The sequence below is a fragment of the Calliphora vicina genome, chromosome 5 (assembly GCF_958450345.1).
Source record: "Calliphora vicina chromosome 5, idCalVici1.1, whole genome shotgun sequence".
NCBI classification, from domain to species: domain Eukaryota; kingdom Metazoa; phylum Arthropoda; class Insecta; order Diptera; family Calliphoridae; genus Calliphora; species Calliphora vicina.
In genome coordinates, this window is record NC_088784.1 from 2197171 (window position 1) to 2219207 (window position 22037).

General features: G+C 32.7%; 1 protein-coding gene across 1 annotated transcript in view; it reads right to left on the minus strand.

Annotated features, from left to right (window-relative positions):
• Positions 1-960: 960 nt before the first annotated feature.
• Positions 961-22037, minus strand: part of ths (thisbe) — a 104305-nt gene continuing 83228 nt past the window's right edge. The window contains exons 4-5 of the mRNA XM_065513886.1: positions 8012-8130; positions 961-4512 (exon numbers count right to left, since the gene is read on the minus strand). Of these exons, the coding sequence (XP_065369958.1) occupies positions 1786-4512; positions 8012-8130 (2846 nt within the window). The 3' untranslated portion in view covers positions 961-1785. The remainder of the gene's footprint in view (positions 4513-8011; positions 8131-22037) is intronic.

Here is a 22037-nt window from a genome sequence, read left to right on the forward strand (position 1 = left end):
AAATTTTCTGGAAGAATTTTTTTCGCAAAGTGAACATTTGTTCTAGGACGAATTTTTTCAAAGTCGTCCAAAAGTATTGGCTGTTTCAGAAAGCTGATACTGCTAGATCGTAATGAGATATCTAACACATATATTTAATATTGCATGTATAGAACGTTTTCTTTACATTGGAATCCCGACAGTTCGAGATATTGGAGGTCAAAGGTCACAAAAATCAATTTCGAAGTTATTACAAAATTTTGTAGAGAATACAATTTCTTACATTTGAGTCGTATGTACTTTATTTTACAGTAGCTTCAAAGATTTCGTTACCTTCAATGTTTCGAATAGTAGACAGGTGATTTAGGGTGAAGCATTTTATTTTTACTTTTAGTAAAATACAGTTTTGACTGGAATATACAGATATTTCGGAATAGTATGCCAATATATAAAGAAATAAAAAAAAATTTGGTTAATTTTCAGTAGGTATTCTAGTTTCGTTCAAGTCTATTGTGTACATGTGAATAGGGTTCGGCCCCTAGTGGCTTTGAGTGCCGATCACTGATGTAAATATGTTAAACATTTGTAATTAGTTGCATCCAGCTGTATGAAAAGTAACGTATATGTTTGTATGTATGTTGTATGTGTAGTTATGTTTGTGTGTTAATTAATTAAAAAGGAACTAAACAAAAAAACCAAAAAATACAATATTACATACATAAAAGTAGAAATTTGAATGATCGATTGAAATGCAGAAAGGATGATTTTGAATGAATAGCTTAAAATAGTTTTGGTGTTTGTTTGCTTTTCTTTTCTTTTCATTTCTTTTATTTGTTTTTTTTTTGTTTTATTTAATTTTCTTCTATCTCTCTCTCGCTCTCTCTTGCTAATTATGTAATAATAATAACTAAATGAAATCTAAATTTTGATATTCTCTACTATTTACCGTTTTTTGTTTTTGTTTTGGTTTTTTTGCATTTGTTGTTGTTGTTGTTTTACTTAAGAATAATTGTTGTATTCTATTCTGATTAATAGGAATTTATTTAATAAATTATTTGTATTTTATAACTTTGAATAAACTTTTTTTTTTTTGTTTTTTTTTTTGTATTTTATTTGATTTTGTTTGCTTTCCTCTCGATTTAATTGTTGTATATTTGATTAAACGAATTAATTGTTTATTTTATTATTTGTTTTTGTTTTTTCTTTCTTTGTTTTTCACTAAATTCTCATAAAAAATGTAACAACTGGAAGTGGTGTTTGGTGTGCGAATTGTTTTTCATTATTTTGGTTATATATAAAAAAAATTCCCATAGTACTTATTAGATAATTATTTTTCCTTTTTTTTTTTGTTATTAATTAATTGTTTCATCATTTGAACAATAAAAAAAATGAACTTTTATAGATCGTTGCAAAGTTACGCATTATAATTATGCCCATGTATGTATCTGTGTGTAAGTGTTTTTGTTTATGTGTCTGTGAGTGTGTGTGTCTGTGTGTATGCTGTTATTGTCATGTTTTGAAATATTCCTTCAGCTGAATATCCCAAATTCTTATCAAAGTGTTCAACTCATAAATGAATAAAAGTCCTGCTAAAAAAAAACTTATAATTGTACGAAAAACTCTACTGCAAATAACAAGTATGAGATTTCTATATTCCAGTTCTTCACAATTAAACCAATTAACCCAACCTAGTTAGGTTAGTTTCATGCTCAAGCTTGTTGTCTGTCGTACAATGAAATTCCGAATATTTGTGTCCTCGACTTAGAATTGTATGAAATGGGAATCGATTAGCTGAACAATTGACAGCTACGCATAGTTACCCACATTGCGCAGACGTAGCATGCGTTTACGTTCGCGATTAATTTTTATTTTAGCAATGCGTATCGATTCGGGTAACGTGGCCGTTGCCGAGGTGGGCAAGTAGCCGCTGATCATGGTTAAACGACTGGTGCTGGGTTTCACCAGCGGTTCGTCGTTATCGTTATCCAGCAATTCGGGATATATGCTAATGTTATCGATGCTATCGATATCAATGTCACCGGCTTCGTTGCGCACATAGGTCAGTTGATGGAATGGGGTGGCTAGGAGTTTTTGGGTTGATTTGCGCAAGCTTTTCCTCGTGGTTAAAGCTAAAGGTACTGGCGATTTGGTGGCATGTACAGTCGAGCTAGAAGCAGTTGCTGTTGTAAACGTTGTGTGAATGCTCTTCTCTTCCAGCTGTAAGGGTGTCGCTGGTGCTGCTGCTGCTGGTTCTGGAGTCTTTGAAAATTGCGTTGATGTTTGTGATTGGGTATGAGACTGTGTTGTTGTTGTTGATGTAGTTTCAGGCAAACTTGTGGTTTTATCACTTCTTATGGGTATTATTATTGAGTTTAAAGCAGTGCTCGTTGTCACTTTGTTAGCCGCTTCCATTTTGGGAACATTATCATTATTATTATTATTACTTTGTGTCTGTGTCGTATATTGTAATGGGGTGGTTTCACCTGGTTTGTGGTTGTTGGCAATGGGTGCAGTTGTTTTCGTTGCAAACATGCAATCAGTCATCGTTTCACTTCCGTTGTGTGTGGAAGCAGTGCTGTAGGCACAATCGTTTGTATATGTTGTTGTAGTGGTTGTGGCCGCCTCGTTAGCTTTCTCATAATTGCCGCTTGAAGTCATTTCGAATGTAGAGCCATCCAACCATGTGGTATCCTCACTTACTTCGTCGCTAGTTCGCTCTGTGGGCGGCGAACTAACCTCATGCTCCTCATCGTTGTCATCTTCGTTTGTTGAGAGAGTTATGGCAGCCGTTGAATTCTCCGAGTCGTCTTTACTAGGCTGTGTGCTTAATGCATTCGTGGCTTCATCCGTGTTAAGGATATTCTGAGTATTCTCTAGTTGGGGAGTCGCATAGGTGTTGAACGTGTCGCTGGTAAAGCCAGTGGCTAAGATATCCGCATCCGTATTGTCGTTTAGGCTGGTAGACCAAAAATCAGTTTGAGTGTAGGTTGAGGTATTTGTTGTTGTCGTTCCTAAGTCTGTTGTAGTTACTGTTGGTGATATAGTTTCATCGATGCTATTTTCCGTTAAAGTAGTTGTAAACACTGATGTTGGAAGCGGTACGGATGTCTGCGAAGATAAAGTGTTTTTATCTAAATCAGTCATTGAGGATGATGATTCCAGGGTTGTTGAGAACCGTGTGTCTGCATTCGTTTCGGTTGCTGATGAGGCTGTGGCTGAGGCACCCAAGGAGTAGTCGGCATCTACATCTTCTGTGTATGCAGTTGATGATGATGGATACCAGGTATCCCAGGAAGGTAAGCTGGCCGATGTTGGCTTTACCGCTGACATTGTAATGTCATTGGTCATCCAGGCATAGTCAGTTGAGCTTGTTATAAACTCCTCCTCCTCCTCGTCGTAGGCAGGGCCCACCGATGAACTGTATCCTGAATCCTTTTCTGTTTGTTCTCTTGAATGTTGGCGCTCCTGCTCTAGTTTCTTTTGTAAGCCCTTCTTGTGCAGCTTATCGCCCTTTCTTCTTCGTCCTTTGCGTTTGGCCACCACTAAGGTCGATGACATCGTATTCTGGATGTCAGCTGTGGCATCTGTCGATATCGTTGGAATCACACTGGTTGGATGTATGTCCGAGTAACTGCTGCTCAGTGTGTGATGAGGAGGTTTTGAGGAATTTATTAATTTTGCTGTGGTTAGTGAAGTTGTTGCTGTAGTTGTTGTTGTTGTTGCCGCCACCGCTGGCGTTAGCGCAGCGGAAGCAGAACTAGGACTAGGTCGAACACGTTGACGCAATTTTGTTTTCTGTTTTTGGTCATGCTGTTGCCTTCTGGCCACCTTGTTGGGATCATTGTGATGATGTCGGACCTGATGGTTTTGAGGCGGGTGGTTGTTGTTGTTGTTATTATTATTATGTTTTTTGTTTGTGTGGTTGTTTATACTATGCTGACTTAAGAGTAAATTTTGCCTAGAACTATTTAGGTAAGTGCTATTTTTTGGGTTGCTTAAATTGTAGCTATGGCCTCGAATTTGTTGCTGCATCTCCTGCTTCTGTTTCTGTTGCCGCTGTTGTTTGTTGCCGTTACGCTGTTTCTTGAACTTTTTGCTGCCGTTACCGCTACCACTGCCGCCACCGCTGCCACTACCGCTGCCGTGGCCATGACCGCTGTGATTATGCGTAACAGCGTCCTCTTGACGTTGAGGATTCTTAAAGCGATTCGTCTTTGTCCGCCCGCCTCCACTGCCTCTCCCCGCCTGGGTGGTGTAGGGCGTGTGTGTGTGTGTGTATTCGGTTTTTGGTATTTTAGTTGTAGTGCTTTTCGTTTTGGGTGCTGCTGAAAAGTGAGTGTTGTGTTGATGGAAAAATTGATCGGTTGGTATTTTGGTGAACATATAACAAGCATCGTTAACAGTTTTCTTGGGACCAACGGCTCTACCTCTTTGCGTGAAACCGATGCGTCGCTGCATATCGACTACAGACCGGAACACGAAATAACCGTGAACAATTGCTTCGTTGAAATAGCAGGTATCTTGGAGTTCTTTCTGTAAATATGTAATAAAAAAACAGAAGAAAAGAAATGAAAAAAAAAACATGAAAATGATTCCAAAAAGATTATACAAATATACTAGATAGCATTTAATTATTATGTGTAAAGATAAATGTGTTGGATTATGTGCCTGTCTTTTTTTTAAAAAACGAATTTAAAATGGAGCAAGTGAAACTCATACTACTTCCTCAATTGAAGTTGAATTGTCTGGAAATCGGTCATAAAATCAGTTGCGCTTCTTTTTTATTTTTTTTGTTTTTGTTTTTTTATAAATGCGTCTGCGTGAATGTTTTAATGAGTCTGACTTTGACACTAAACATTCACCCAAAGTGTTTGTTTACAAAACACTCGAAATACGAGTATTCAACAGTTTCGTTTACACATTGATCTCTTACTTATTTCCCCCTACCATTTTCTGTCGATCTGCCCTGCGTGTATTTCAAAATATTTTGATATTTTAAGGTGACAAGCCAATGAGTGTGTGTGTAATGTGCGGTATTTTGTTTCTTATTAAGTTCCTCAGCAAACCAAGTATCAGTTTGGAGTATAGTAAAGGTGTTTAAAACAGTGATCGGCATAAAGAGAACCTGGCCATTAGAGTGTCTCTTAGAATTACATTTTTTGAAATGTTGAAACGATACCCGCTGAAAACTTTCGTAATGATCTAAAATACCACCCAAAAAAATTTTAGCTTGTTCTAAGAAGAGCAACCCGAGCCGACTTTCGATTTAGTTTTGAGTTTTATTTACAAGGGGAAAAAAATGCATTTTTCTCAGTTTTTTTTGTTAAATTTTTGCTATTAAATAATTACTTTTGCAAATTAATTTAAAAGAATCGAAATGTGTACGTAATTGTCGTTCTAATGAGATATAAAAGACAAAAATTGGTTAAAAAATGTTAAATTTTTTAAAAAAATAGCCAGGTCATTAACGTGTCTCAGGCCACTAGAACAAGAAATGTAGGAATAAAAGTTAATATATTTTGAGAAATATTAAAACAAAAGTTTATTCTTACTTAAAATACATACATATATCCATATTTACTTGTATATGAGTTTTTATCTTCATAGGATACAGTTAACCTATTCGCAGGTATAACCATAAAAAAAATATTTTTTTTAACGGCAGCTTCAAAACTCCAATTTTAAATTTTTAAAAATTTTGTTAAACAAATTTCAGAATTTGTTGATCATTACATGGGGATTTATTGACAAGATAATAGGGAATAAAAATGTTAAAAATGTATGTCAATGTATGTTTTTCCGTACCTGCGATTTAAATTTTGTGATTTTCGAGAAAAACTAATTTTTTGGGCATATTTTGGCGAAAAAATTCAGAATATTATAGTCCAGGTCAATTTAAATATAGTCTGAATGTTTTACTAAAATCGGAACACGCTAAGCCTTAAATCTTGAGGGTCAAAGGTCAAAATTTTCAATATTTGGAATTTTTCATGGAGAGATAGCGAAATATTATATATTTTTGGGCCGATTTTAATGAAACTTAAGAAAAACAAGTAAGAGAGCTATATTCGGCTGTGCCGAATCTTATATACCCTTCACCAAATTGTACTTAAAATTTTTTTTTAAATATTTTTATTTAAACAAAATCAAAATTTTTTTTTCAAAATGTTTTTTTTTTTTTTAAAAAAAGCTTTTTCAAAATTTTTTTTTTAAATTTCTTTAATTAATTTTTTTAGAAAAAGAATTTATGACAAAAAAAATTTTTTGATGAAAAAAAAATTTGGGTTAAAAATTTTTTTTCCCGATTTTGACCCATTATATGTCCAACTTACTATGGTCTTATATACGTCGTTGCAAAGGTCTTTGAAATATCTATCATTAGATATCCATATTGTCTATATTAATGACTTAGTAATCCAGATATAGGTCAAAAATAGGTCAAAAATCGAGGTTGTCCTAGTTTTTTCCTTATATCTCAGCCATTTGTGAACCGATTTTCTCGATTTTAAAGAGCGACCGAGCCGGAAGAATTTTGGAGATATTGATGTATGAATTGTGTATGTAAGTTATTCGGGGGCTTCGGAAAGTTGATTTCAACACACAGACGGACATGGCTATATCCATTCCGCTATCTATAACGATCCAGAATATATATACTTTATGGGGTCGCAAATGAAAAATGTGGAAATTACAAACGGAATGACAAACTTATATATACCCTTGGTGAAGGGTATAAATATAAAATGAAGTCTAGTATTTACAATAACAGTACAAAAATGAAAATTAACCCTTTTTAAGGGAAATTAACCCTTAAAAACACGACTACCTCACCTTCGTGAGCAGGGTATATATAAGTTTGTCATTCCGTTTTTAATTTCCACAATATAATTTTCCGAGCCTATAAAGTATATATATTCTGGATCCTTATAGATAGCGGAGTCGATTAAGACATGTCCTTCTGTCTGTCTGTTGAAATCAACTTTCCGAAGCCCCACAAATAACTTACATACACGATTCATACATCAATATCTCCGGAATTCTTCCGGCTCGGTTGCTATTTAAAATCGTGAAAATCGGTCCACAAATGGCTGAAATATAAAGAAAAAAAACAGGACAATCTCGATTTATATCTGGATTACTAAGTCATTAATATAGACAATATGGATATCTAATGATAGATATTTCAAAGACCTTGTATTAGTTGGACGTATATACGACGATAGTAAATTGGACCTACAATGGGTCAAAATCGGAAAAAAATATTTTTTAACCCAAATTTTTTTTCCGCTAAATATTAAAAAAAATTAAAAAAACAAAAAAAAACAATTTTAAAATTTAAAAAAAAAAAAATTAAATTTAAAAAAAAATTCGAAATTTTTTTTTATTTTTTAAAAAATTAAAAAAAAACTGGAAAAAGAAAATAAATTTTGTTTACCTAAAAATACTTAACATTTTTATTTTGAAGTATAATTTGCTGTAGGGTATATAAGATTCGGAACAGCCGAATATAGCTCTCTTGCTTGTTTTATCTATATCTGGATTACTAAGTCATTAATATAGACAATATGGATATCTAATGATAGATATTTCAAAGACCTTTGCAACGGAGTATATAAGGTAAGTGGACAAATGGGTAAAAATCAGGAAAAAAATTGTTTAACCCAATTTTTTTTTCACCAAAATTTTTTTTAAATTTTAAAAATTAAAAAATGTTAAATAATTTTTTTTTTCAATTTTGTTTACCTAAAAATATTTAACATTTTTTATTTTAAAGTATAATTTTGGTGAAGGGTATATAAAATTCGGAACAGTCGAATATAGCTTTCATAATTGTTTTTTTCTAACCAACAAATATTCTCAATAATTATTTTAAAGTTTAATTTTGAATGTTAATTGTTTTGTTGTTTCCCTGTAAATATTCATAATTGTTGTATATCAAACAGGTTTGGTTTGACTATATCAATTCATATGTGTTAAGTCCATTCTGTCTTAAGTACAACTGTAAATGATCTTCTCTACTTTGTCGACTTACCATTCCAACTAGTTTCCAATGATCGTTGAAACACAGATATCTTTGTGTCTCTTTTGCATACAGTGCTATTTTGAAATTGTTGTTCACAAAATCCGGGCGGCCAACTATTGTTATATTTTCTGCAAAAAGAGGAAAAAAAAACAAGAATTGTATTTAAAATAAACTTTGAATAGAAAGAATTCTTAAAATATAGTTGAATAAATTGTAAAATATGAGTAGATGCAATAAATCCTTCATGGATTTTGTAATGTTTTTTTCGCAGTCCTGTTATGTATTGTTTATCTGATGGATTTTTGTGTAAATAAACAAATGTATATAATTAACGTGTATTTTGTAAATCTGTTCATATGTATTTGAAGTATTGGATACATGGAGTATTTATTTACTATTTATTTATTTATTTTAACCACAAGCCTTTCATCATCTACTAGTAAGTTTCTTTCAGTTAAATCTCTTCTCTTCTCGTATCGTATATTTTCTTTTCTTTTGTTTTTGTTGATTTCATTAAGTGTTTCTTCTGAGCATGCGTAAGTAAGTGTTTGTTCATGTATGAGTAGATGCGAGTCTAAAGTTTAAATATTAAACTCGTATTTGCATATATCTACAGACTTTTTTAAGCACAAATATTTATCTTTCATTTAGCAAAATATACACTTACACACACACATAGACTTACATTTTGTTTATGATTGTCTGTCTGTCTGTGATTCGCAGTTACATACGTTTAGATACGTTTGAGTTTTTAAAAGATCAATAAACTATTGAAAAACAATAATTACTCAGTTTTCAATAGTTTTTTTTGTTTTTTTTTTTTTTGTAAAAACAATGCAACTTTATGATTTTCTTTTTGTTTAACACAATTTCGTAGCACACCATTTCTAAAGACTAACTTAAAATCGGTTTTAGTTCTTATTTATGACTTTGGCAATTTACTCTACCACTATACTCTAATGGTTTACGTAGTAGTTCACTACGTGCGAACAATCAAGTAGAGTCGAAGGGACCCCGTTTTGATGAAATTCATAGAGTACTTTTTTTAAACAAAATTTTGTTATAATATAGCCACCCCTAAGTTTATGCCTTACATCTCTGCCGACTATATTCTAAAATCTTAACACCTTCTCTAATGATGTGTCCTAAGTTTCAAACACATCCGGACCAGTGCTTTCCAATATTTTTGGTGCCTTTTCTTTTCAAATTCTTCCCCTATCCGCCCCAATTATTATGCTTTTAAAGAAGGAGTATTTTATAAAATCATTAGTTTACTATAATAGTCAACATTGATCGGAAACTCTTCTGTCAAAGACCTAACTCAATTGTCAAAAACCTAAGTGGTAAGAATATATTAGTAAAAAAATATGTGAAAACAAAAACAACACTCGTATGTGTGATGATTTTGAATCGTTATAGATAGCGGAGTTGATATAGTCATATATGTCTGTCCGTCTATCCGTCTGTATATTGAAATCAACTTTCCGTTGCCCGCAAATAACTTACATTAATGATTCATACATCAATATATCCGCTATAGACCCGGTTCGGTTGCTATTTAATATCGAGAAAATAAGAAAAAACCCACGACAACCAATTTTACCAATTTTCTATCTATATCTGGATTGTTATGTTATTAATATTGACAATATGGACATATATAACAAGTAAGAGAGCTATATTCGGCTATGCCGAATCTATAAAATGAAAATTTTAAATATTTTTAGGTAAACGAAATAAATTTTTTTTAGTTTTTTAATTTTTTGGAAAAAAAAAATTTTCGAATTGGTTTTTAAATTTTTTAAATTTAAAATTTTTTTTTTTAAATTTTAATTTTTTTTTTTAATCTTTAGCGAAAAAAAACATTTGGTGAAAAAATTGGTTTTTAAATTTTTTAAATTTAATTTTTTTTTTTAAATTTAAATTTTTTTTTTTAAATTTAAATTTTTTTTTTTAAATTTAAAATTTTTTTTTTAATCTTTAGCGAAAAAAAACATTTGGTGAAAAAAAAAATTCGGGATAAAAAAATATTTTTTCCGATTTTGACCCATTGTAGGTCCAACTAACTATGGTCTTATATACGTCGTTGCAAAGGTCTTTGAAATATCTATCATTAGATATCCATCCATATTGTCTATATTAAGACTTACTAATCTAGATATAGGTCAAAAATCGAGGTTGTCCTGGTTTGTTCCTCATATCTCAGCCTTTTTATGGACCGATTTTGCTGATTTTAAATAGAAAACTTTTCGAAAGCATGTCTGACAGAATTATTGAAGATTTGTATCCCGAAGATATCAGGGGTCTTCAGAAAATTGATTTCAACAGACAGACGTACATGGCTTAATCGACTCCGCTATCTATAAGGATCCAGAATATATATACTTTATAGGGTCGGAAATGAAAAATGTAGAAATTACGAACGGAATGACAAACTTATATATACCCTTCTCACGAAGGTGAAGGGTATAATAATGATAGATATTTCAAAAACCATTTCAACGGCGTATTTAAAATATTAGTCTAACTTCCACCTTAAAGTATACCGATCGACTTAGAATCACTTTCTGAGTCGATTAAAAGATGTCCGTCCGTCCGTCTGGTTGGCTGGCTGTCCATATAAACCTTGTGCGCTGAATACAGGTCGCAATTTGGAAGATATTTCGATCAAATTTGGTATATATTATTTTTTCGGCCCAAGGACCAAGCCTATTGAAACTGGCTGAAATCGGTCCATTATTTCACCTAGCCCCCATACAAATGTCCTTCCGAAATTGGAATTTATCGGTCATAAATATATAATTTATAAATGTATCTCTACAAATTGCGCTCCAAATAAGTTTTATATATACAAAATTCATGTCACCAAATTTTGTTACGATCGGTCCATAATTAGTCATAGCTCCCATATAGACCCGCTTCCGAAAATCACTTTAACGTGCATAAATTTCTTAAAAATGCTGGTATATATACAAAATTCAACACAAAAACTTTCATATAGACATAAATCACACGACCTAATTTCATGGTGATCGGGCCATAATTGGTCATAGCCCCCATATAAGGCCCACTTCCGAAAATCACTCAAAAATATAAATTATTGAAATTTTAAAAGAAAAATGTTTTTGCTCTTTTACTTAGTATAGGGCTTGACCGACCATACTTTCTTACTTGTTTTTTTTTTTAAATTTTTAAACATTTTTTTTTTTTTAAATTTGTTTACCTTAAAATATTTTTTTGCTTCTAAAATATCGAATTTTGTGCGGGAAGTTTTGCTTTACTTATTTAATATGAAAAAAAAGTACCGCTAAAGCACAACGATTGCAGAGATTATTGCAGAGATTATGGTAAATGTGTTCCATCGGTTCCATCGGAAAAGGTCATAGCTAATAATGGACAATACTTTGAATACATTTATATTGTTCAAATGTTTCAAAATTTCGCATTTTTAAGTCTTACAACTAACAGATCCTTCTTACCTATTCTTAAATCATTGAGTCAGTCTTATAAAAAAACACGCTACAAGTAAATTGGCTGAAAAATTAAGAAATGTCAAGTGTAGCTGTTTTGAAGAGACAAATAATATCATATTTCATTAATAATTCACATATTTCCACCTTTACATTGGTATCAATAAAAGTTTACTTCCTAACCTCAAAAACTTTATATATTGATCTTTTACGGAATAATGGAAACGCCGTTACCATAATTTCTCTCTAATGTTGACATCAGTGATCTTTAGTCCAAAGTTTTGTGAATAGAATGAATATTTGACCGCCATCATATTCCATTATTTATTCCCATATTTATATTGTCAAAAAAGTATGCCAATTTACTTGCTATACTCAAATATGGCCACCCTTTATATTGAATCTCGAAATTGAACTTTTTCGGTATCACTTTGATTACAGATCTTTTACGGTTTCTGTCACCTTTCATGTGCTATTCAGTTCTCTTTTAACAATAGCCAAATATCTTCATTTAAACTGAGTTTCGAACGGTTTGGAGATCCTGATATTCTTGGTATATTGTTATATTATTATAGCGCTCAAATGATCTCTTGCTATAGTTTCAAGATTCCAAGTTCTGTCAGAGTGTTTAAAACCTCTTTTTTATAAAAATTTCTCTATGATCTACGGGCCTGTGAAAAATCAGACAATCCATACATTTAGTTGTCCATTGTTCGGAATGAGTTTGGCCTCAAAGTTCTTTGCAGTATTCTTATCTAGAATATTTTGGAATAGTTTGTTAGCTGGCTATTAGTTCTTTGTCATCTAGATTCATACACAGAAAAAACAGATTCGTAGTTGAAATCGAATGATTCTGCCTTAGTGACCTAATTTTATATTTTAGAAGTGGTAACAAAAGTTTGGGTTGTTTCAACCGAAGTTTTTCTTTATCCACTGATATTCTGTAACTAGAACTTAAATATTCTACGTGTACAAACAAATCAGCTAGCTAGTTGCTAGTACGAATCTGTTTGCTCTGTGTAGAAGAATAAAATATAAAAATATCAAACCACAACTATTTAGAAATAACTTGTAACAAGCTTACCAACATAAGCCTTAAGCTTAGAAAAGTGTTGTGATTACTATTGTAAAAGTCTTATTAACAATTATTTAATAATGAAAACTGAACACTTGCGATAATATTACTTGTCTGTAGTATATAATAAGCTTACATTCGTAATAATTTTGTAAGCTTGGAAATATAACCAAATAATATCAGTAATCGTTTTTCATTTGTACTTAATTTTTCAGAAATTTATTTATAAATTATTTATTATTTTAATAATTACTTTTTTAAAAGTTTTAAACTTTTTAAAACACTTCACTCTTTGAACAAAACACTAAGACTAAAAACTTCAACAAATAATACTAAAAGCACGCACGGACGGGACACGAACGGGACATCATTCTCAACAACACTTACAAAACTATTGCGTGCATAAGTCATTTGCAATCATATTTGTTAAATTGTTAACTTTTTCTCTTATGATAGGCTTATTCTACAATTTAGTTACATTTTGCTTATGAAATGATCTGTTGGGATACTCCGAATTCCATCCAAAGCAATCCGAATAGGGTCAAAAGTCTGTTGAATGACCTAGTGAAACTCGCTAACAGTGATAGTAAAGATTTATCAATTTTACAATGTGGGAAATAGAAAAAACTTTCGGTTGATACAGCTGACAATCTTTGGACGTGTTAGACTTGGGTCGTTCTGGAGCGTAGATCCAATTGTCGTGGAAACAGTTGCAAATAGTAATTGTGGGTAATGGAAATTTTATAACTTGAGGGTTCTCAATCAACAAATCGAGACAACATCCCCAAAAATATATAGGAAGAGAGTGAAAGTGAAATTAGGATCAAACCCGGATAACTATTTGTAAACAATTTCTAACAAATTCCTTTTTTTAAACAGCAATTGTAAGGAAACATTCCTCATAAACACCAACCAACTTGCATCACAACTTAATGAATTTTAGATTTTTTCTGTTTTTTTTTTTTTTGGGGACAACAATTGGCAATGTTTTTTTCAGTTTCATTTGTGGGTCCGTTAATGCGGAACAGAAATATGTCTGACACCAACAGCTAAAAAAACAACAACAACAATAACGACAATGCAAAATAATAACAATATGATGGAGTTGGTTGGATTTTGTTGGTTGATGTTAAGATTGCAGCAAATATTGATGACTTTAAACAACGAACGACCGACCAACTGACTGACTACTTTATACAACCAAGCGAGTGTAAAAAGTGCAGTGTTGTTGTTATTGTTGTTGGTTTTTAGTATTTACGTTTTTATTGTTATTGTCGTTTTGTTGTTGTTGTTTTTGTTGCTGTTCTGTTAACCATTTGCGGCATTAGTTGGAGTTTATAAAGAGAGTAGTATGAACAAAAAGTTAGTAAGTACCTACGATTGGAATGGCTTGTAATGTGGTTTGGTCATAGAATGAATGGCCTGACAGGAGGTGAAGGTGTTGGTTGTTCGGTTGGTGGGTAGGCATTGGCGTCGTTTACTTATTTACAGTTTGGTTGGGTTTTATGGTAATGTTTTTTTATTTTTTTTTTATTTTGCGTTTGTTGTTATTGTTTTTTTGTTCTTTCTTTCGTTGCAACGGCTGGTTGTGGTGGTAATTAAATTTATACTCTTTGTAAAAACTTAGTACTACGTATTAAGCATACACTTTTATTATTATTATTATTATTAATGTTGTTGTTGTTGCTGTTGTGGTGGCTGTTCAATGTTTAAACTTCGAGTCAGCATAATTGTTTGCACATACTCAAACCATTCTCATTGCACTGAGCAAAATCAAAACGTCAAAGTGTTGAGAAGCGGCAATACAAATTGGCCAGTATATAATTTAAATAATTGTCTATAAGCTTCTTAAGATTAATTTGAAATTTATGTATGTAATTGCGTTTTACTGTTTTTTGTGAGTACATATTTTATTATTATAACCTACTACACCGTGAATTTGTGATTTCGTTTGTTATTTCTACACTTTTGCGGCCCTATTATTCAGGATCCTTAACCTCCTCAGTCCCAAGGAAAAACCAAGCGTCGGAAGTCTTCAACATTGTTATACCCTACACCACCATACTGGGGAGGGTATAATGCGTTTGTGCAGATGTTTGTAACGCCCAAAAATATTAGTCTAACACCCACCTTAAAGTATACCGATCGACTTAGAATGACTTTCTGAGTCGATTAAACGATGTCCGTCCGTCCGCCTGGCTAGCTGTCCATGTAAACCTTGTGCGCAGAATGCAGGTCAAAATTTTGAAGATATTTCGATCAAATTTGGTACATATTATTTTTTCAAGGACCAAGCCTATTGAAACTGGCTGAAATCGGTCCATTAATTCACCTAGCCCCCATACAAATGTCCTTCCGAAATTGGACTTTATCGGTCATAAATGTTTAATTTATATATGTATCTCCACAAATTCCGCTCCAAATAAGTTTTATAGATACAAAATTCATGTCACCAAATTTTGTTACGATCGGTCCATAATTAGTCATAGCTCCCATATAGACCCGCTTCCGAAAATCACTTTAACGTGCATAAATCGCTTAAAAATGTTGGTATACACACAAAATTAAACATAGTTAACTTTCATATAGACATAAATCACACGACCTAATTTCATGGTGATCGGTCCATAATTGCTCATAGCTCCCATATAAGGCCCACTTCCGAAAATCACTCGAAAATATAAATTATTGAAATTTAAAAAAAAATGTTTTTGCCCTTTTACTTAGAGTAGGGTATTATATGGTCGGATTTGACCGACCATACTTTCTTACTGGTTTTTTTATGCTTCTGGTAGAAACAATAGAATACAAAATTTGTTCAAGGACATAAAGGACGAAAGGATTCTGAGATATTGTAGGTGCAGTCAGCTGGAAATAATGCTAAAATAAGGGCCTAGCAATAAATGTAATGAATATTTATGTACCTTAACTGGATTATTGAATTGTTAACAATAAAATTATATATTTCTTTTAGTTTTTATACTTCACAACTTTAAATTGAAATGGTTAAGTACTCAAGGAAAAATAGCTCACCAAATTATACTTCAAAATAAAAATTGCAAATATTTATGTAAACAAAATTTATTTTTTTTTTAAATTTTTTTTTTCCAAAGTTGTTTTTTTAAATTTTTTGTAAAAAAAATGTTTCGTCGAATTATTTTAAATTTTATAATTTTTTTTTTTTTAATATTTTTTTTTTTTTTAAATTTGAAAAAAAAAATGTTTTTTGGAGAAAAAAAAATCGGTTTATAAAATATTTTGGTCTTATATACGTCGTTGCGAATGTCTTTGAAATATCTATCATTACACGCAGATAAAAAATATAGTTGGGCATGGTTACTGTAACCATTTAAATAGTGTTACACGATTTTTAACTATATTATAGTCACAGTAACCATTTACATGATTGTGGTAACCATAATATGGTTAATTTACGATTCACATGATGGTATCAACCATATATATGGTTACAGTAAACAAATATATGTTTGTGGCAACCATATTTATGATGAATAATTTTATCATAATATGTTGTTCTCAGATTATGATAAGCCTTAAGCCGAGAGCAACATAATATGATAAGTCCTTCATCATATGAATAGTTGTCACAAACATATATATGTTTACTGTAACCATATATATGGTTGATACCATCATGTGAATCGTAAATTAACCATATTATGGTTACCACAATCATGTAAATGGTTACTGTGACTATAATATAGTTAAAAATCGTGTAACACTATTTAAATGGTTACAGTAACCATGCCCAACTATATTTTTTCTCTGCTTGTAGATATCCATATTGCATATTAATGGCTTAGTAATCCAGCTGTAGGTTAAAAGTCGAGGTTGTCCTTTTTTTTTACTTTTGTATAAATTGGTGAGGGCTATATAAGCCGGATTTAAAACAATGTTGCATATTCCATTAACATTTTCATCAAAGTTGTGAGAACAAGCAATTAAAAATATGTATCGGCGAAGCGTCGCCTACTTTCGAGTGGTCATGGTGTTAAATTAAATAAATACTAATTCAGTATATAGACAATATATACATGCATATATCAAATAAAAGGTATTTAAAAGGCCTCTCCAACGAAGTATAAAGTTATCATCTATAATCTAGTCTAATTATAGTCTAATCTATAAGCGTCTATTATCTCATATATAGTCTCCTCTATAGACTCGTCTATAATCTCGCCTATAATATCGTCTACAGTTTCGTCTATAGTCTCGTCTATAATCTCGTCTATACACAGATAAAACAGATTCGTAATAACAACCGAATTTGTTGCCAATTGAATGATTCTACCGTACTGACCAAATTTTACAGTTGTGGCTACAAAATTTTAGAAGTGGTAACAAAAGTTTGGTTGCTTCAACCGAAATTCTTCTTTATCCACTGATTTTCTGTTGCCAGAACCGAAAAATTCTATGTATGCAACCGAATCATTCGATTGGCAACAAATTCGTTTGCTATTACGTATCTGTTTTCTCTGTGTAGTTTCGTCTATAGTCTCGCCTATACTATCATCTATAGTCCTAGAGAACTCTATAATTATGGGTATCTCTGGAGGAGATAGCGATACATTCATCATTTATTATAGCCTGGTTACCTAGACATGATAACATTGAGGATAATTGTGTAGTTAACGGATTTGCGAAGGCCGAACCATACAATTATATCTCTATGAGTGAAAACTGTCAACAACTATATCTCATTGCCAATAAAAGATGGGAGAAGGAACACAATTGCATCAAAACCAGAAAAATTGGCATCGAAACCAGAATAAATCTCCAGACAATGCGAATTACGGTAAATGTGTCCAGATAGATTTAAGAAACTTAATAGAGCTGTTAACTGGACACAAGCATCTTGATATCTTGAGGAGATAGCGAGATTATTCATTGATCATTGATAACTGGGTACAATTACATGGGGATATTGAAGGTAATTGTGTGGCTGACGGGTTTGTCTTTTTGGTAAACTCATTGTCAATAAAATATGGTAGAAGGAGAATAAGGAGACACTACCAGTCCTTAATGACTTAACACTCGACATTTGAGAATGATTTGCTCCTTGTAACAACGGGAAGGAGGAGGAGGTGCAGGAGACAACAGATCTCCTCTGCCAATCCCCAACCTTTGACTACATGACATTGAAACTCTTCGATCACCGAATGCTCAATGAAGTTTGCGAAGTTTTAACAACGAGGAGAAGGATGTGACAACGCAACACCTTCTCTTTTACTACCCAGCCTTTGATGACTTAATACTGAAATTCTTGGTTAACGAATGATTACCAAAAAGAGATATCTCTATACACAATATTAGAGAAAGATTTACTCCTTGTAACAACTAGAAGGAGGAGGAGGAGCAGGAGACATCGGAACACCTCTGCCACTCCCCAGCCTTTGTCGATTTAATATTGAAATTCTTCGATCCCCGAATGCTCAATGATTAGCCATGCCTCTCCACTAATGATAGATTGGAAATTAACTTTGGAAAGGAGTCTACAAGTATATTATGACGACCTTGATCAAAATGGATCGCTATCGATGGCTCTATCCAATTTATATTTTTTGGGGGTTATGCAGACGTTACATGTTAAAAATATTTGTTAGGTAAATTTCTGTAAGTGTTCGAAATACATACATGGATTTACTATGTTACACATGTCTCTGTCTGATAAGTTATGAGTATCATTGTACATATACATACCCCACTACATACATATGAGAACGACGCTATGGAGTACAAACATAAATGAACTTTCTGCCAGCTTCTACATAAAATTTTTTCCTTTTACTTTTTTGTTTTCTGTTGAATTTCTCAATTTTCTTTTGGTTTGTTGGATTTTTTTTCTTCGTACGTTCGTTTTTTTTTTGCAATCACTGAGCTCATATTTCATAATTTTCATATTCCTTGTAGTCGTAGAATGTGTCATAACTGTTGAGGAGTTGGAAGAGTTGGTTTAGGAAAGTGCATTCGTAGTGTAGCTATGGTGTGTCAATTTGTTTACCCAGTTAGGTGTATGTATCTATGAGTATAGTACAGTAGTTGCTCTCATTACGCGGTTTTTACAAAGTCGCCACACGCTGCAATTAATTGCAGTGAAAATCCATCTAAATTTTTGAACTTGAATCTCTCTTATGTACGATTGTTTGTAGGTATGTAAGAGGTGTTAATTGAGAAATTTTTAAGGATCATGGTACAATTTTTTTAATTGCTGTGTTGACTTTCCTTTTTTAAAACTATATTAGCTGAAAAATGCTTAAATTTTTGAGCTTAAGCTTTAAATTGACAACATTCCTTAGTTTAACAACTAACACCCACATTGCACAGAGCTGAACGAGTGCCAAGTGTAATGGACTAACTGACTGACTGCTGAATGACTTCTGTGTCTGGGATATGAACATTTGGTTTTTTTCCACCTTTTTAATTTTATTTTTTTTTGTCCATTTTCGTTTATTTTGCAATACGTGGTAAATTGAGTGCTGGCTGTAGATTTGTGCCGACCGAACGAACGACCGCCTGAGTGATTTTCTTTTTAGGAATTTTAGACTTGACAGGTAATAAACTTGTGGTCTCTTCAAATGTGAATCATAATCACAATAGAGTTTATGACTCGAACAAAAATTTATATACATTTGTATAGGTATATTGCATTAATAATAATGGCCACTGCCGCCTGTAACTGTTACATTTCGAGGCAACACACAAAAATTCCTATTAATCCTTCTTTTATCACCTTTTTTGACATTTTAGCACAGAAACTTCATTAACACTTCAAAGAAGAGTCTTTGTACAATACACATACATACATATGTTTGTGTTAGTGTGTGTTGTATCTAATAAATGTGCATTGACATTAAAAACAACAACGACAACAAAAAATTTAAAAATTTATTGTTTAAGCCTGTAGCATTATTACGGTACAAGCGGTATGACATAAAAATTGGAAATTCATATGCCAATAAATCGTAAGGCCGACCAGGAATTTAATGTGGAGACAGGTGTGGGCAACAGTTCATTTATAGCTGATGGACCAAAGTATGGCCACTCTATAAATATTTATTAAAATTTAGAAAATGTCAAAACTATAGGACCTTAACTCCTTAATGTAAGTTGTTGTCTTTACACAGCTGAGGTATCCCGAAGAACTAATGTTGATATTCGCATTATCTTAAATACTAATTGTCAAATCCCTATATTTTAACTTGGAATATTAACTGGTAGATTCCCTGACTGTTTTCATTAATATATTTTTAGGCTCCTTTCCAAAGTTAATTTCGAAAATCTATCATTGGTGGAGGACATGTCTAATCATTGAGTATTCGGTGATCGAAGAGTTTCAATATTAAGTAGTCAAAGGTTGGGGAGTAGCAGAGGTGATGCGATGTCTCCTGCTCCTCCACCTCCTTCTTCTCGTTGTTACAAGGAGTAAATCATTCTCAAATATCGTGTATAGAGATATCTCTTTTTGGTAAGCATTCGTTAACCAAGAATTTCAATATTAAGTCATCAAAGACTGGGTAGTGGAAGAGAAGGTGTTCCGTTGTCACATCCTTCTCCTCGTTGTTAAAACTTCGCAAACTTCATGGAGCATTCGGTGATCGAAGAGTTTCAATATTATGTAGTCAATGGTTGGGGATTGGCATAGGAGATCGGTTGTCTCCTGCACCTCCTCTACCTCCTTCTCGTTGTTACAAGGAGTAAATCATTCTCAAATGTCGAGAGTTAAGTCCTTAAAGACTGTTAGTGTCTCCTTACTCTCCTTCTACCATATTTTATTGACAATGAGTTTACCAAAAAGACAAGCCCCTCAGTCACACAATTACCTTCAATATTCCCATGTAATTGTAACCAGATGTCAATGATCAATGAATGTCTCGCTATCTCCTCAAGAGATTAAGATGTTCGTGTCCAGTTAACAATGCTATTAAGTTTCTTAAATCAATCTGAACATATTTACCGCAATTCGCATTGTCTGGGCATTTATATTGGGCTAGATTTTTCTGGTTTCGATGCAATTGGGTTCATTATCCCATCTTTTATTGAGATGCAATGATATAAAGCTGTTAGCATTTTAGGTTCATGGATAGTTATTGGTATAATTCCGGCTTTCTCAACTCCGTTAGCTACACAATGACCCTCAATGTTCTCATGTCTAAGTACCCAGATGACAACGATCGATGAATGTTTTGCTATCTCTTCACAGGGCCAGATTTTTCTAGTTTCGATGCAATTGGGTCCCTTCTTCCATCTTTTATTGGCAATGAGATATAGCTGTTAACATTTTACCCTCATGGAGAGATAATTGTATGATTCCGGCCTTCTTAAGTCCGCCAGCTAGACAATTATCCTCATGTCTTGGTGCCCAGATGTCAATGATCGATGAATGTCTTGCTAACTCCTCAAGAGATCAATATGCTAGTGGCCAGTAATCAGAGCTATTAAGTTTCGTAAATCAAATTTGGACATATTTCACGCAATTCGTATTGACTTTTTCAGAAAGTATTTCAAAGAGCTCCCTGAATTATTTTAAATCAAATGAAGCCACCCATTTGAAAATTCTTGTATATTTAAGTTATTTCCACTGAATTCTAGGAATAATTTCAAACAGTTTAACTGAGATCTGTGATGCATGTTTGCGCTTTGGTTCAAAATATATAGCCACCATTCCTTTTGCATTAAACAGTTTTATAGTTTTTGGAAAAAGTACCCAATACCAACGAGCACACAGCATAAAAAGTGTCACGTTTCCGAGAAATGAGTTTGATATTTGTTGAATTCGATAAAAAGTATCGATTCAACACAAAACACGATTGACACTGGCAAAGTGTAAGAACGTCAACAAGTAGCCGTCAAGCAGTAGCAAACGCAATGGAAATTTAAGCTGACTGACTGGTAGATGATGATGATGATATGCATCATATAACATCTGTTTGAGAAAAACCAAGTATTCAATAATAATGAATATAAAACTTATGAATTTATTATTTCCTCCTCACATGCTAATTACGTTTACACGTTTCACAATTCTTTTAAATGCTCTTATTTACAATTAGTATCATTTTAACTGGACTAATATTTGTATTCTCGTACTCTCCTCATTCTGCGCGTAAAATGTTGGTTGCTGGTGTTTGGAGGCTGGCGACTTGTTACATTTTCATTATAAACGTTTTTTTGTTTTGTATATTTTAATTCTAATTTTTTTTTTGTTGAACTGAACTGAACAGTCTTTTGTTTTCTGTGAAAAATTTGAAGGCACGATTGTTGTGCTGCTGGTGGCTGGATTGTTTTAGCTGTGGGTAGCAACCGATTTAACAACTCGTCGTCATTGGGGGCTCCCTGGCGTGACATTACACTGACTTTATTTTGAATTTTAAAGGCGGTTGTTTCAAGTTTGTATTTTGGGCGCCTGCAATTAATTAGTTATTTAACACGTTTAATACAATTTGACTTTCTAGTTATTAACTCTTCAGTT